Here is a 16,311-nt window from a genome sequence, read left to right on the forward strand (position 1 = left end):
AGGAAGTTTATGCTGTTACCTACATTGCTATTGTACCAATCGCTGATGCAATTCTGTACCAATGCATGACTCGATGTTACCGTACAATTGTTTGTATTTTCTTTGCAACTTGAATAAAGCATATTAAAAACTAAAAAAAAAAAGGCAAATTTAAGATAAATTTGAGAGACTAACAGTTTGTTTTATAGTGTGTCCTCCAGTCCTAGTTCTGTTTGAAAGTAATTGTTTTGAAATTTTAGAAATTTTCAACATATCCTCTCTGCTACCTTCTCCAAGCTGAAGCCCCAAACTTGCTTAGCCTTTAAGAGGGAGCAGTTTCTTCACTTTTATTGTCTTTATTGCCCTTCTTTATCCCTTTTTCCTGTTTGGCTGTCCATGATAAGGGTGTCACTCCAGGTACAGGTCTGCAACCAGGGGTGAGCAGTACCACACTCCTGCTCCTATCTCACCTCTTCTCTAACCTTTCACAGTTCTTCCACGCACCTTTTAGATTTGTTGACAGATGGACTGCACCACTTCTGAGGTAGTGCCCTGGCCCCCAATGTCTGGTGTCTGCATCTGGAAAGGAGATGGGAATCACAAGATGAGCTCCTGTGAGGCTCACAGCACTATGGCACACTTTTTGATTATGCCTATTTTCCCACTAGCCTTGGCTTCCCAGCCCAATTGGCTTCCACAGGGAAGTGTGGGCACATGCCACCTCTTGCTTTTCATCTTACTTAAATTTATTCTTTGACTCAACAAAGTTCTCACTGGAATATGTTAGCTAAACAAACATAGCTCAGTCCTGGCTTAGGCACTGCAGCAAAACAGGAAGCATTACTCACTCTGTGCTCGGTCATGGAAGTCAGCACAGCTCTTCTGATTGAAGATGCATGCTCATGCAACCTGCCAACAACAGAAAAAATACTAGTGTGGTCAAGTACTGGAGTAGGCTCATGTGTTGCCCTGTACTAGTCTCAGGAAGAACAATATGAAAGCCATCCCTCTTCTAGGGTTGCCATCTCATCCTCCAGGTTAACTGGCCAGACTAATCCAGTCCTGTTTTTGTTCCAATGCATACACGAGTGTGTAGTTTGATTTTTCTCAGAACTACAAATCGATGTATGTAGCCTGGTAGTTAACCTGGGGTGAAGTGACATCCATAGCACCCTTTCATGCTGCAGGACATTATGCATATCATAGTATTTGACACACCTTGACATGAAGGAACATTTATGGCATGTGTGTCTTACTTTAGGTGGTCCAGCATCATACAGCTTGCTAGTAGTGTGGCAGTAGGGTTGGCAATGTTCTTGTTAGCAATGCTTTTCCCTGTATTTCTTGTGGCCTAGTAAAGAGATGGGACAAGCAAAGATGGGATGGGAGATACATGTGTATCATTCTATGGTCATACATTTTCCTTCCTTCCCTTTTGTCCTCTCCCAGGCTATTTTACAGTGCCAAGGGGTCTCACCGTTTCAAAAACAGCATAATCAGTTCCATAATTGGCCCCTGGCACCAGTCCAGGGCCCCCAACTAAGCCAGCACAGACATTGTTGACGATGTTGCCATAGAGGTTGGGCATCACCATGACATCAAATTGTTGAGGCCGTGAGACCAGCTGCAAATAGAAGGCAAGATTATCAAACACATGACTCAAGGACACTTAGTGGCTCCACAGATGCCTATTTTTCCTCACCTGCATGCTGGTGTTGTCAATAATCATGCTTTCAAAGGCAATGTCAGGATAGCCAGCTGCCACATCCTTGCAGCACTGGAGGAAGAGCCCATCTCCTAGCTTCCTGTGTTCAGAATGAATCAGAGTATCAGAACCTTAGAGAAGAACCCTGAGTCAGAGTTAATATCTGTGGGCATTTCTTCAGGTCAGCTTGAAGAACCAGTTACACCAGGTACTCCCAAACCTATCCCCCTCCCATCAGGTTTTCAGGATGTCCACCATAAATATGCATGAAACAAATTTGCATACAATGGAAGCAGTGCAGATCTCTCATACATATAATAGTGGCTATCCTGAATAACAAGCTGGCTGTGGGGTCCGCAGGAGAGGCTTGGGAAGACCTGAGTTACACATTCATTTTCTATATATGTGACAGTAGTGCTTTAGTAGTAGTCACTGGGCAAGGACAGTGTTTATAGGGTCTCTTTCCCCTGTTAATAATGATCCATAATTCCCTGTGATCTGATTGGAGGGCATGTAGAGTATGGCATCTGGTTGTTGGCTTGAACAAAATTATATGGCCTTTCATGTGGGCCTGATTATATATCCAGGTATTCAACTGTGTCTTGGGAAGAGATCTGTTCTGGGTTTGTTACCATCTAATAGGGTTGTGATCTCTAAGGGAGAGGAAGGGATAGTGCATGGTATGGATGGACCGACTAGATAGGCCACGTGGAGGGCCATAACCGAACAGGGCAGGCCATCTATAAGGGCGGCCATCTCTAACGCCGGCCCCGTCAAGCGGCGTACCCAACTGTATTATCGAAACAAGATGGCCGGCCATCTTTCGTTTCGATAATATGGTTGGGGCCGGCCAAATCTCTTAGAGATCGCTGGCGTTAGAGATGGCTGCCATTGGTTTTCGCTGATAATGGAAACTAATGGCGGCCATCTCAAACCCGGCCAAATCCAAGGCATTTGGTCGTGGGAAGAGCCAGCATTTGTAGTGCACTGGTCCCTCTGACATGCCAGAACACCAACCGGGCACCCTAGGGGGCACTGCAGTGGACTTCACAAAATGATCCCAGGTGCATAGCTCCCTTACCTTGTGTGCTGAGCCCCCCCCAAATCCCCCCCCAAAACCCACGCCCCACAACTGTACACCACTACCATAGCCCTTAGGGATGAAGGAGGGCACCTACATGTGGGTACAGTGGGTTTGGGGGGGGGGGGGGTTTGGAGGGCTCCCATTTACCACCACAAGTGTAACAGGTAGGGGGGGGTATGGGCCTGGGTCCGGCTGCCTGAAGTGCACTGCACTCACTAAAACTGCTCCAGGGACCTGCATACTGCTGTCATGCAGCTGGGTATGACATTTGCGCCTGGCATAGAGGCTGGCAAAAAAATGTTTTATATATATATTTTTTGGGTGGGAGGGGGTTGATGACCACTGGGAGAGTAAGGGGAGGTCATCCCCCATTCCCTCCGGTGGTCATCTGGTCAGTTGGGGCACCTTTTTAAGGCTTGGTCGTGAACAAAAAGGGATCAAGTAAAGGCAGCCAAATGCTCGTCAGGGCCAGCTATCTTTTTTCCATTATCGGCCATCTCTTAACCAAGCCCCCGTCCCGCCTTCGCTACCCTGCAGACACACCCCCTTGAACTTTGGCCGGCCCTGCGACGGAAAGCAGTTGAAGCCGGCGAAAATCGGCTTTCGATTATACCGATTTGGCCAGCTTTAGGAGAAGGCCGGCCATCTCCCGATTTGTGTCGTAAGATGGCCGGCCTTCTCGTTCGAAAATAAGCAGGATAGTCTTCATTTCTCCGAGGACTACTACTACTACTACTATTTAGCATTTCTATAGCGCTACAAGGCATACACAGCGCTGCACAAACATAGAAGAAAGACAGTCCCTGCTCAAAGAGCTTACAATCTAATAGACAAAAAATAAAGTAAGCAAATCAGGCTGCTTGTTCTCACTGACGGGTGACATCCGACGGCAGCCACAGGATCGGAAATCTTCCTAGCAACAAAGTTTGCTAGAGCCCTTGCGCGCATGTGCGACCGTCTTCCCGCCCGCAGCGCGAGCGTGACTCAGTCTCTTTTTTTTTCCGCGGCTCAGTGTGGCTGTTTTTTCGGCTGTTCTGTACCCCAGAGAGAGCCCTCACAGCGTTTTCGCCGCTCTTCGGTTTTTTCTGAGCGAGTTCGCTCGCGTTTTTTTGTTCTTTAAAAAAAAAAAAAGTTTAACTTTTCCTCTACTTCTTAGTTTATCCCCGTAAGTTTCCTTTCGTTGTTGCGAGCAGCCATTTTGGCCACCCATACGGGGTTTTTGCTTTTATTGTGCCCTTCTTTTGGCACCATCGCGGATTTTGACTTCGCTGCCGCGATTTTTCTGTCCATGACCTCGAAGATCGCCAGCGGATTCAAGAAGTGCATGCAGTGCAGCCGGGCAATCTCAGCCACTGATCCACACGCTTCGTGTTTTCAGTGTCTTGGGGCTGGTTATCACCCCGACGCTTGTACTCTGTCTTCACTTAAAAAAGCGGACACAAGCGTCGAGATTGGCTCAGTGGGAACGCTTGTTCCAAGCCATGCCCGGTCCTTCGGCATCGACGTCGGTAGCAGTACCGAGATCGTCGGAGACGGTATCGATGTCGGCACCGGAGAGTGCATCGACGTCCGGAGTCCAGTAATGGCTGTCCAGAGACCTTCTCATGCTGGCAGCAGTGAGCCATCGAGTGGGTCTCCACCTGCCTCGAGGACTCCTGCGGTACAGGCCCCCCGGGACCGATCTCTTTCGGACCCGGCCCCGAGGAGGCGTGTGGATTCCACGTCCTCCTCGTTGGTACCGGAAGGTACCGGTGACATGCTTCGAGCAAAGGCAAAGAAGCATCGTCATCGGTTACCTTCCCGTCAAGGTACCGAGAGCTCCGGGACGCCGACGGATTTGGCACCCGTGAAGCGTCAACGCCGGGAGGACCGCTCACCCTCCATACAGGAGGTGTCGATGCGCTCTTCTCCGGATAGCCTGGTACCGCTTCTGCGCCCCAGGCAGATTCTGACTTCATCGCCTGTACCGACCTCCCCCCAGCCTTGCTCGACAGACACTTTAGACGAGCGCCTCTGAGCCATACTTATAGGGATTCTGGAAGGGCTGCTGCGACCATGTGTTCCGGTACTGGTGGTGCTTGCGCCATTGGTACTGTCGAGAGATGCAGCGGTTGGCTCATCACCCATGGTGCGGACTGCGACGCTGGTACCGCTTGCGGCATAGACTTCGGCTGCCACCCAAGTTGACTCCCTGTCGACGTCGCTGGAGGGAGCTTCGTCGCCGGCAGCGTGGGAGTCTTCTTCTCGGCATCGCCATCAAGGACATGGTTCCTCGGTGTCGAGACGGGCCCGGCTTCGGACTGAAGTCAGAGAACTCGTGTCCAATACTGAGGGGGAGGCCTCATGGGAGGCAGAGGAAGAGCCAAGATATTTCTCTGATGAGGAGTCTTGTGGTATTCCTTCTGATCCTACTCCTTCGCCAGAGAGAAAGCTTCCCCCCCCCCCCCCCCCCGAGAGTCTGTCTTTCTCTTCCTTTGTCCGGGAAATGTCTACGGCCATTCCCTTCCCTATGGTTACTGAGGATGAGCCCAGGGCCGAGATGTTCGAGGTCCTTGACTATCCTTCGCCACCTAAGGAATCGTCCACTGTTCCTCTGCATAATGTCCTGAAACAGACATTGCTGGCGAACTGGACGAAGCCATTAACTAATCCCTCCATCCCCAAAAAGATTGAGTCCCAGTATCGGATTCACGAGGACCCAGAGTTGATGAAGACCCAGTTGCCTCATAACTCTGGCGTTGTGGATTCCGCTCTCAAGAGAGCCAAGAGTTCTCGGGATTACACCTCGGCGCCCCCGGGGCGGGAGTCTAGAACTCTGGACTCTTTTGGGAGGAAGGCCTACCATTCCGCTATGCTCGTGTCCAAGATTCAGTCATACCAGCTCTACACAGGCATCCACTTGCAGAACAATGTGCGGCAGCTGACGGACTTGGTCGATAAGCTCCCGTCAGAGCAGGCCAAGCCTTTTCAGGAGGTGGTCAGGCAGCTGAAGGCATGTCGCAAATTCCTGTCCAGGGGTGCTTATGACACTTTTGATGTTGCGTCCAGGGCCTCTGCTCAAGGTATAGTGATGCACAGACTCTCATGGCTGCGTGCCTCTGACCTGGAGAATAGAGTTCAGCAACGGATTGCGGATGCTCCTTGCCGGAGGGATAATATTTTTGGTGAGAAGGTCGAACAGGTGGTAGAGCAGCTCCACCAGCGGGATACCGCATTCGACAAACTCTCCCACCGGACGCCTTCAGCATCTCCCTCATCAGGTAGACGTTTTTATGGGGGAAGGAGGAATGCTCCCTATGCTTCTAATAGGCATAGGTACAACCCACCTTCCCGACAGCCTGCTCAGGCTAAGCCCCAGCGCGCTCGTTCACGTCAACAGCGTGCACCTCAACAGGTCCCTGCAGCTCCTCAGCAAAAGCAAGGGACGGGCTTTTGACTGGCTCCAGGCGAGCACAGCCGCTATAACAGTGTCCATGCCGGACGATCTACTGGTCGGGGGGAGGATAAAGTTTTTTCACCAAAGGTGGCCTCTTGTAACCTCCGATCGGTGGGTTCTTCAAATAGTCCGGCTAGGATACTCCCTCAATTTGATATCATCACCTCCAAATTGCCCACCGGGAGCTCAGTCCTTCAGCTTCCAGCACAGGCAGGTACTTGCAGAGGAACTCTCCGCCCTTCTCAGCGCCAATGCGGTCGAGCCTGTGCCACCAGGGCAGGAAGGGCTGGGATTCTATTCCAGGTACTTTCTTGTGGAAAAGAAAACAGGGGGGATGTGTCCCATCCTAGACCTAAGGGCCCTGAACAAATATCTGGTTTGAGAAAAGTTCAGGATGCTTTCTCTGGGCACCCTTCTTCCCATGATTCAGAAAAAACGATTGGCTATGCTCTCTGGACTTAAAGGATGCTTATACTCACATCCCGATACTGCCAGCTCACAGGCAGTATCTTCGATTCCGTCTGGGGACACGGCATTTTCAGTATTGTGTGCTAGCTACCCTTTGGTCTCGCCTCTGCGCCCAGAGTGTTTACAAAATGCCTGGCTGTTGTAGTGACGTCGCTGCGCAGATAGGGGAACACATGCACTCCCCATCTCGACGATTGGCTGGTGAAGAACACCTCGGAGGCAGGAGCTCTACAGTCCATGCAGATGACTGTTCAACTGGAGCTACTAGGGTTTGTGATAAATTATCCAAAGTCCCACCTTCTTCCAGTTCAAAGACTAGAATTCATAGGAGCTCTGCTGGAATCCCAGACAGCTCATGCCTACCTCCCCGAGGCGAGGGCAGACAATCTTCTGTCTCTTGTTTCCTGGGTTCGAGCATCTCAGCAGATCACAGCTCGGCAGATGTTGAGATTGCTCGGCCACATGGCCTCTACAAGTTCATGTGACTCCCATGGCCCGTCTTCACATGAGATCGGCTCAATGGACCCTAGCTTCCCAGTGGTTTCAAGCTGCCAGGGATCTAGAGGACGCAATCCAGCTGTCCACGGGGTTTCTCCAATCCCTACATTGGTGGACAATTCAATCCAATTTTACCTTGGGACGTCCCTTTCAAATTCGTCAGCCTCAATATTTGCTGACAACGGATGAGTCTTTCCTGGGGTGGGGAGCCCATGTCGATGGGCTTCACACTCAAGGACGTTGGTCCCTCCAGGAAACAGGTTTTCAGATCAATCTCCTGGCTGTTGTAGTGACGTCGCTGCGCAGATAGGGGAACACATGCACTCCCCATCTCGACGATTGGCTGGTGAAGAACACCTCGGAGGCAGGAGCTCTACAGTCCATGCAGATGACTGTTCAACTGGAGCTACTAGGGTTTGTGATAAATTATCCAAAGTCCCACCTTCTTCCAGTTCAAAGACTAGAATTCATAGGAGCTCTGCTGGAATCCCAGACAGCTCATGCCTACCTCCCCGAGGCGAGGGCAGACAATCTTCTGTCTCTTGTTTCCTGGGTTCGAGCATCTCAGCAGATCACAGCTCGGCAGATGTTGAGATTGCTCGGCCACATGGCCTCTACAAGTTCATGTGACTCCCATGGCCCGTCTTCACATGAGATCGGCTCAATGGACCCTAGCTTCCCAGTGGTTTCAAGCTGCCAGGGATCTAGAGGACGCAATCCAGCTGTCCACGGGGTTTCTCCAATCCCTACATTGGTGGACAATTCAATCCAATTTTACCTTGGGACGTCCCTTTCAAATTCGTCAGCCTCAATATTTGCTGACAACGGATGCGTCTTTCCTGGGGTGGGGAGCCCATGTCGATGGGCTTCACACTCAAGGACGTTGGTCCCTCCAGGAAACAGGTTTTCAGATCAATCTCCTGGAGTTGCGAGCGGTCTGGAACGTGCTGAAGGCTTTCAGAGATCGACTGTCCAATCAAATTATTCAAATTCAGACAGACAATCAGGTTGCAATATATTACATAAACAAGCAGGGGGGCACCGGATCTCGCCCCCTGTGTCAGGAAGCTGTCCAGATGTGGCTTTGGGCTCACCATCATGGCATGTTTCTCCAAGCCATGTATCTGGCAGGCGTAAACAACAGTCTGGCCGACAGGTTGAGCAGGATAATGCAACCTCACGAGTGGTCTCTCAACTCGAGAGTGGTACGTCAGATCTTTCAAGCGTGGGGCACCCCCTTGGTCGATCTCTTTGCTACTCAGACCAATCACAAGGTCCCTCAGTTCTGTTCCAGACTTCAGGCCCATAGCAGACTAGCGTCAGGTGCCTTCCCCTTTATTGGGGGAAGGGCCTCCTGTATGTGTATCCTCCCATACCCTTGGTAGGGAAGACTTTGCTGAAACTCAAGCAGGATCACGGGACCATGATTCTGATCGCTCCCTTTTGGCCGTGTCAGATCTGGTTCCCTCTTCTTCTGGAGTTGTCCTCCGAAGAACCGTGGAGATTGGAGTGTTTTCCAACCCTCATTAATCAGAACGAGGGGGCGCTTCTGCATCCCAACCTCCAGTCCCTGGCTCTCACGGCCTGGATGTTGAGAGCGTAGACTTTGCCTCCTTGGGTCTTTCTGAGGGTGTCTCCCGGGTCTTGCTTGCTTCCAGAAAAGATTCCACGAAGAGGTGTTCTTCTTTCAAATGGAAGAGGTTTGCCGTCTGGTGTGACAGCAAGGCCCTAGATCCTCATTCTTGTCCTACACAGGCCCTGCTTGAATACCTTCTGCGCTTGTCTGAGTCTGGTCTCAAGACCAACTCTGTAAGGGTCCACCTTAGTGCAATAAGTGCTTATCATTATCGTGCGGAAGGTAAGCCTATCTTGGGACAGCCTTCAGTTGTTCGCTTCATGAGAGGTTTGCTTTTGTCAAAGCCCCCTGTCAAACCTCCAACAGTGTCATGGGATCTCAACGTCGTCCTCACCCAGCTGATGAAACCTCCTTTTGAGCCACTGGATTCCTGCCATCTGAAGTACTTGACCTGGAAGATCATTTTCTTGGTGGCTGTTACTTCAGCTCGTAGAGTCAGTGAGCTTCAAGCCTTGGTAGCTCATGCTCCATATACTAAATTTCATCACAACAAAGTAGTCCTCCGCAAGCACCCTAAGTTCTTGCCAAAGATGGTGTCGGAGTTCCATCTGAACCAGTCAATTGTCTTGCCAACATTTTTTCCCCGTCCCCATACCCGCCCTGCTGAACGTCAATTGCACACATTGGATTGCAAGCGAGCATTGGCCTTCTATGTGGAGCGGGCAAGCCCCTTCAGACAGTCCGCCCAAATGTTTGTTTCTTTTGATCCCAACAGAAGGGGAGTGGCTGTTGGGAAACGCACCATTTCCAATTGGCTAGCAGATTGCATTTCCTTCACTTATGCCCAGGCTGGGCTGGCTCTGGAGGGTCATGTCACGGCTCATAGTAGAGATTTGCAAGGCTGCGACGTGGTCATCTGTCCACACATTCACATCTCATTACTGCCTACAGCATGATACCCGACGCGATAGTCGGTTTGGGCAGTCGGTGCTGCAGAATCTGTTTGGGGTTTAGAATCCAACTTCACCCCCCTAGGCCCAGTGTTATTCTATTCCAGGCTGCACTCTCAGTTAGTTTTTCTGTTTTAGGTCAATCTCAGTTATGTCCTCGCCGTTGCGAGGCCCAATTCACCAATGTTTGTTGTTTTGAGTGAGCCTGGGGGCTAGGGATACCCCATCAGTGAGAACAAGCAGCCTGCTTGTCCTCGGAGAAACCAAAGTTACTTACCTGTAGCAGGTATTCTCCGAGGACAGCAGGCTGATTGTTCTCACCAACCCACCCACCTCCCCTTTGGAATTGTGTCTTCCCTTGTCTTTGCTTTGTAACTTGACTGAGGCACGCTCGCGCTGCGGGCGGGAAGACGGTTGCGCATGCGCGGTGCGCGCATGTGCGCGCGAGGGCTCTAGTAAACTTTGTTGCTAGGAAGATTTCCGATCCTGGGGCTGCTGTCGGACGTCACCCATCAGTGAGAACAATCAGCCTGCTGTCCTCGGAGAACATCGGCTACTTGGTCATTGGTCCACAACTTTACAAGCATTATCTGGATTCACCCTCATGTCTGGGCAGCATTCTCCAGAACCTTTTTTTCTTAAGAGTTTGTTTCTTTTTAAAATCCACCCAAATTGGCCATACCAGTTGTCCAATAACTAAATTCAATGACAAATCTAAGCTTGGGAATCACCCATTTGTAAGACGGTATTTCCCCTGCTTATCCACAGAGAAAGCAGAATTGCTTATTTGTAACGGGGGGGGGGGGGGGGGGGGGGGGGTTCTCTGTGGACATGCAGAGAATGCAGCCACACTATACCATCCTCTGTTCCTCGGACCATGTCCAAGGCTACATTATTGACTCTCCATACATACTGAGGAGGCCCTGCTGGCACCATTAACAAAGTTGTGTGGTTGCTTTCCTCTGAGGACCACCAAGAACCCCCACTGCAGGCAAACAATTCTGCATTCCCTTTCCCATTTCTCTCTCTTGTTCTGTGTCCGTTAGTGCCTCCTTTTTCCTTAACTAACTTTCCCACACAAGATGTTGATGTTGTGAATGACCGATTCTTTTGCCCACCGTACATAATATTAGCTTTGTGCACAGCTGTGATCTTCTTGCGGCCCTTCTCCCGTGCCAGTCTGAAGGCATACTCTGCAATACGCAGTGACTTCACCCGGGTGATGATCTTAAGGCTCTCCACCACGCCCGAGACGCTCTGTAGTTGGACATGGAATTAAAAAAATGTATACTCAGAGAGGTGATGTCTGAGCTAGGATGCCTGAAACACTATGAAAGAGCTTGTCGAGACTGCAGCAGAGTGAATGAGCTTGGATGGGAAATGGCAACACTTGCCTCATGCTCCAGGCTGCTGTATTCCCCCTCTGTGTTCTCGCGAACAATCAAGATGTCAATGTCCTTATGACGAGTCGGGATACCAGGAATGCTCTGGCAATGAATCATATTAGCATAGAGATCCAGCCTTGTTCTGCAGGGATGAAGGAGATAATTTCATATTTGAATGATCACTTTTTTTCTATCTATTCTCCCTCTTTCTCTTGTACCATCCCACCTATGTCTAGGGACTTTTCCTTATGGGGCCTTCTCTCTGTGCCCATCTTCACTCACCGCAGGACATTGTTCCAGGATTTGTGAGCTGGTGGCAAATTGTGGTTTGTTTCAATGTTCCCTGCAAGAAGGGGAAAATAAACAAGCATTCAGTTTCAGTAATGAAACCGCTGATATCAGTGGAATGGGAAAGGACAGAAAGGAAGGAAAACAGTGACAAATCAGAGATAGATGGTGAAGCAATTGCCAGTGAGTATATGGCCAGTGTGCTTTTAGATTCACAATGTCTGTGCTCCTCAGTGACCCTTCAGACTTTCAGGGTGGCTGCTGGAATAGGGTGTAGATGATTGTGATTTCAGAAGTCAAAGTGATTCTGTAAGCACAGTACAGTTTCTAAGGAATTCCTGTGGAACAGCAGCTGAGCACACATGTACCTTTTAGAGCCACTCGATTTCTCCGGATGGCAGTAATAGCATTCCATATGTCCTCCTCATTCCGTGCAGAGGAGTTGACGTTCACCACTTCAAAATCCACTGGCACACAGGCAAGTCTGCAGGATATTGGTAGAAATGAAAAGGAGGGGTTCAAACTTGCAGCAGTACAATGTATGTAAACACGACATTATTTCACTGCCAAAGCCATCCCAATCATCTCATTGTGCTAAGGGCTTCTGATCAAAACTATTCCTTTGTATGTGATCTCGGGGTAGAATCCTCTGCCTCAGTTCTGATTCCCAACTCTGTCACTGGCTTTCTATGTATGACCCCAGGCAAAAACACTGTTCCTTAGGTTATTAGCTACAGTGGGGGAAATAAGTATTTGATCCCTTGCTGATTTTGTAAGTTTGCCCACTGACAAAGACATGAGCAGCCCATAATTGAAGGGTAGGTTATTGGTAACAGTGAGAGATAGCACATCACAAATTAAATCCGGAAAATCACATTGTGGAAAGTATATGAATTTATTTGCATTCTGCAGAGGGAAATAAGTATTTGATCCCTCTGGCAAACAAGACCTAATACTTGGTGGCAAAACCCTTGTTGGCAAGCACAGCGGTCAGACGTCTTCTGTAGTTGATGATGAGGTTTGCACACATGTCAGGAGGAATTTTGGTCCACTCCTCTTTGCAGATCATCTCTAAATCATTAAGAGTTCTGGGCTGTCGCTTGGCAACTCGCAGCTTCAGCTCCCTCCATAAGTTTTCAATGGGATTAAGGTCTGGTGACTGGCTAGGCCACTCCATGACCCTAATGTGCTTCTTCCTGAGCCACTCCTTTGTTGCCTTGGCTGTATGTTTTGGGTCATTGTCGTGCTGGAAGACCCAGCCACGACCCATTTTTAAGGCCCTGGCGGAGGGAAGGAGGTTGTCACTCAGAATTGTACGGTACATGGCCCCATCCATTCTCCCATTGATGCGGTGAAGTAGTCCTGTGCCCTTAGCAGAGAAACACCCCCAAAACATAACATTTCCACCTCCATGCTTGACAGTGGGGACGGTGTTCTTTGGGTCATAGGCAGCATTTCTCTTCCTCCAAACACGGCGAGTTGAGTTCATGCCAAAGAGCTCAATTTTTGTCTCATCTGACCACAGCACCTTCTCCCAATCACTCTTGGCATCATCCAGGTGTTCACTGGCAAACTTCAGACGGGCCGTCACATGTGCCTTCCGGAGCCGGGGCGACCTTGCGGGCACTGCAGGATTGCAATCCGTTATGTCGTAATGTGTTACCAATGGTTTTCGTGGTGACAGTGGTCCCAGCTGCCTTGAGATCATTGACAAGTTCCCCCCTTGTAGTTGTAGGCTGATTTCTAACCTTCCTCATGATCAAGGATACCCCACGAGGTGAGATTTTGCGTGGAGCCCCAGATCTTTGTCGATTGACAGTCATTTTGTACTTCTTCCATTTTCTTACTATGGCACCAACAGTTGTCTCCTTCTCGCCCAGCGTCTTACTGATGGTTTTGTAGCCCATTCCAGCCTTGTGCAGGTGTATGATCTTGTCCCTGACATCCTTAGACAGCTCCTTGCTCTTGGCCATTTTGTAGAGGTTAGAGTCTGACTGATTCACTGAGTCTGTGGACAGGTGTCTTTCATACAGGTGACCATTGCCGACAGCTGTCTGTCATGCAGGTAACGAGTTGATTTGGAGCATCTACCTGGTCTGTAGGGGCCAGATCTCTTACTGGTTGGTGGGGGATCAAATACTTATTTCCCTCTGCAGAATGCAAATAAATTCATATACTTTCCACAATGTGATTTTCCGGATTTAATTTGTGATGTGCTATCTCTCACTGTTACCAATAACCTACCCTTCAATTATGGGCTGCTCATGTCTTTGTCAGTGGGCAAACTTACAAAATCAGCAAGGGATCAAATACTTATTTCCCCCACTGTAGTTGTAACAAGGAAACAAAATTGTGATTACAGAACTGAGGTGCTGCCTGATTCCTGATTGTGAACTCTTCTCTGAGGCCTTTTCATACAGTACCTGAACACTTCTTTGACATGCAGCATTAGCTCAGGACCAATGCCATCACCAGGGATCATGGTAACAGTGTGACGACCACCATACTTGGCAGGAGGAGGCTGAGAGGAGACAAAAAGATAGTAAATATAATTCACATTTCCTTCAAACCTGGGGTATTCTCTACTGCTTTTCTAATTTTTGTTCTACACGTACATATATAGCTGCAAGTGTTTCAGCATGGGTATAAGCTTGCAAATGCATCTGGTGCTCCAAAATACTAGAAAGAAAACAATTTAGATGTCAAAGCTTTAGGTTAGTCCATAACTGGCAAAGTGACAATGTCACAGCATCTGAACTCACTCGAAACAAATTATTATTAGGAAAAGATAAAAGCCAGTTAGACTGAGAAGACTTCTCCTGCTGGCGAGATAAAATGGCAGTGGTGTAACCTAATCTTTAGAGCAGTGGGACGAAAACCAGGAAAGCCGTGTTCAAATCCTGCTTCTTTCACTAATACTCCTTGTAATCTTGAGCAAGTCAGTTCATCCTCGATTCCCTCAAGTAGAAACTTACGTTCAGGTACAGTAGATATTCCCGTCCCCAGTAGATTTGGCTACCAACCAAAAGGCATGAGATAAATCCAAATACAGGATACTTACGATTATCTGATGCTGTTAATATCAGGTGAGAAAAGAAAGAGAAAAAAGGTCAGAAAAACTGCATTGCTGCAAAATATGTGCTAGTTGAAAGCAATGTTTATTTGTAACAGGTGTTTTCTTATAAACAGGATTGATCAAACATACAAGTGAGTGACATCATTGCACATCGCCGGAATGGAACAGCTCTCTTAGAACTGAGTATAAAGTTCTGAACATGCACGGTCCTTCTCACATGGAGTGGTCTCCTCAGTGCTTCGGTTAGTTCCATAGCTCACAAAGAAATGCAACTCTCAGAGCAGTGAAAGAGATTGAGTTCCTGAGCAATCCTGCTCTCTTCATCTGGGACAAGTTGTATGAACAAGCTCCAAAGCAAAACATATTTAACCAACAAAATAAAACCTTTTTTTTTTTTTTAAAGAAATTAAATAATTGCTAACAACGTTGGAACAACACAGAGAGGCTAACATCTCTTGCAAAGAAAATAGTGGAAAAAAACAGAGGTGCTAAAGAGATCACTGCAAAAGGGAATGATTGCAGATTCTCAGAACTTTACATTCAGTTTGGTGTTCTGGGAGAGCCGTTCAGTCCCAGTGGTACACTGTAATTGATGGCAGATAGAGACCCGCACGGTCCATCCCAGTCTGCCCAATAAGGTGGCCAGAGCCGTGCCCACCACTCTGTGCAGGCCCCAATCACCTATGATTAAATCCTGGTTGTCAAGTCTCCACCATGACAACCATATAGGCAGCCAGACATGATGGAGTCTTGGTTACAACCACATATCATACCCAAGTATTGCTGACAGCATTCAGCTTACTAGTCAAGATGTCTTCCTCGCCCTCCTGAGCTGCATAGCACCCTCATTCTCACAGCACATGACAATAAAGTGATCTACTTAGGTAAAAGAAGTGGGAAGTGGACCAATGACTCCAGGACGCTGAGACTAAGGTGGCCTGTGTCCTAACCTCGTGGGATTTTGTGTTCATCCACGTAGGTGGATAGCCTACCCCAATAAAGTAATCTACAACATTGGAGTTGCCAAAGCTGGAGATGTATGTGATGACATCTCTAACTTCTGTGCTTGACTCATTCCTGCTTGTCAGCAGAAAATAAATGTAACAATCAATTACAGATCTTACTGCAAACTGAGAACATTATTTAAAATCTTTTATATATCACTTTTCCAGTTAAACTGTCCAAATTGGAGCACAAACATGCAAACCATTGTTAAAATCAAACAAACAAATAACAAAACAAGTTATACAAACTGAGAAAGTGAAGTTACGCACCTGTAGCAGATGTTCTCTTAAGACAGTATGCCAAGTATTCTTACATCTAGGTGACATCATTTGATGGAACCCAGTGCAGATGCTGCCTAGTGTATACAGACAGTAGAAATTTCTAGCAGTGTCCCACCGCGCATATGCGGGTGCCTTCCTGCCCGATGCACAAGTGCAGGCTCCTCAGTAAAATAATATAGCTGAAGGAGTACAACTCCTAGGGGAGATGGGAGGGTATGTGAGAATACTTGGCCTGCTGTCCTCGGAGAACACCTACTAAAGATAAATTTTGCTTTCTCCGAGGACAAGCAGGCCATTAGTATTCTCACATCTGGGAATCCCTAGCTACCAGACTCACTGAAAAACAACAATGCAAGGACAAAAAGGTCTCAAAACGCTAAGGCCTTGAAGTTTATCAGTCTTAAACTATATAAAATCTAGTTGTGGATGTGCACTCCAGCTGCTTGTTGGCCAACTGGTGAAGCTCTGCAGCCTGCTCCTGAGGAAGCGACTCCACAAGACTGAGCATACTGCACCACAAAGACTTCAAGTATATGCTCATATAGAGCTAGTAGGTCTTTACACAGTTAATGAGCATCAA

At 48.4% G+C, this 16,311-nt stretch overlaps 1 protein-coding gene across 2 annotated transcripts in view; it reads right to left on the reverse strand.

Annotated features, from left to right (window-relative positions):
• IDH3G (isocitrate dehydrogenase (NAD(+)) 3 non-catalytic subunit gamma) overlaps nt 1-16,311 on the reverse strand; it is a 57,923-nt gene that overhangs the window by 16,880 nt on the left and 24,732 nt on the right. Inside the window, exons 3-13 of one of the 2 annotated variants that reach the window (XM_030194084.1) lie at nt 14,431-14,442; nt 13,793-13,890; nt 11,738-11,853; nt 11,364-11,424; nt 11,091-11,223; nt 10,820-10,953; nt 1,682-1,784; nt 1,457-1,603; nt 1,236-1,330; nt 828-888; nt 450-558 (exon numbers count right to left, since the gene is read on the reverse strand). In XM_030194084.1, coding sequence (XP_030049944.1) covers nt 487-558; nt 828-888; nt 1,236-1,330; nt 1,457-1,603; nt 1,682-1,784; nt 10,820-10,953; nt 11,091-11,223; nt 11,364-11,424; nt 11,738-11,853; nt 13,793-13,890; nt 14,431-14,442 — 1,032 coding nt within the window. In that variant the 3' untranslated portion in view covers nt 450-486. The remainder of the gene's footprint in view (nt 1-449; nt 559-827; nt 889-1,235; nt 1,331-1,456; nt 1,604-1,681; nt 1,785-10,819; nt 10,954-11,090; nt 11,224-11,363; nt 11,425-11,737; nt 11,854-13,792; nt 13,891-14,430; nt 14,443-16,311) is intronic. The other variant, XM_030194083.1, reaches the window with a different exon arrangement.

The sequence above is a fragment of the Microcaecilia unicolor genome, chromosome 2 (assembly GCF_901765095.1).
Source record: "Microcaecilia unicolor chromosome 2, aMicUni1.1, whole genome shotgun sequence".
In the NCBI taxonomy this organism is placed as follows: domain Eukaryota; kingdom Metazoa; phylum Chordata; class Amphibia; order Gymnophiona; family Siphonopidae; genus Microcaecilia; species Microcaecilia unicolor.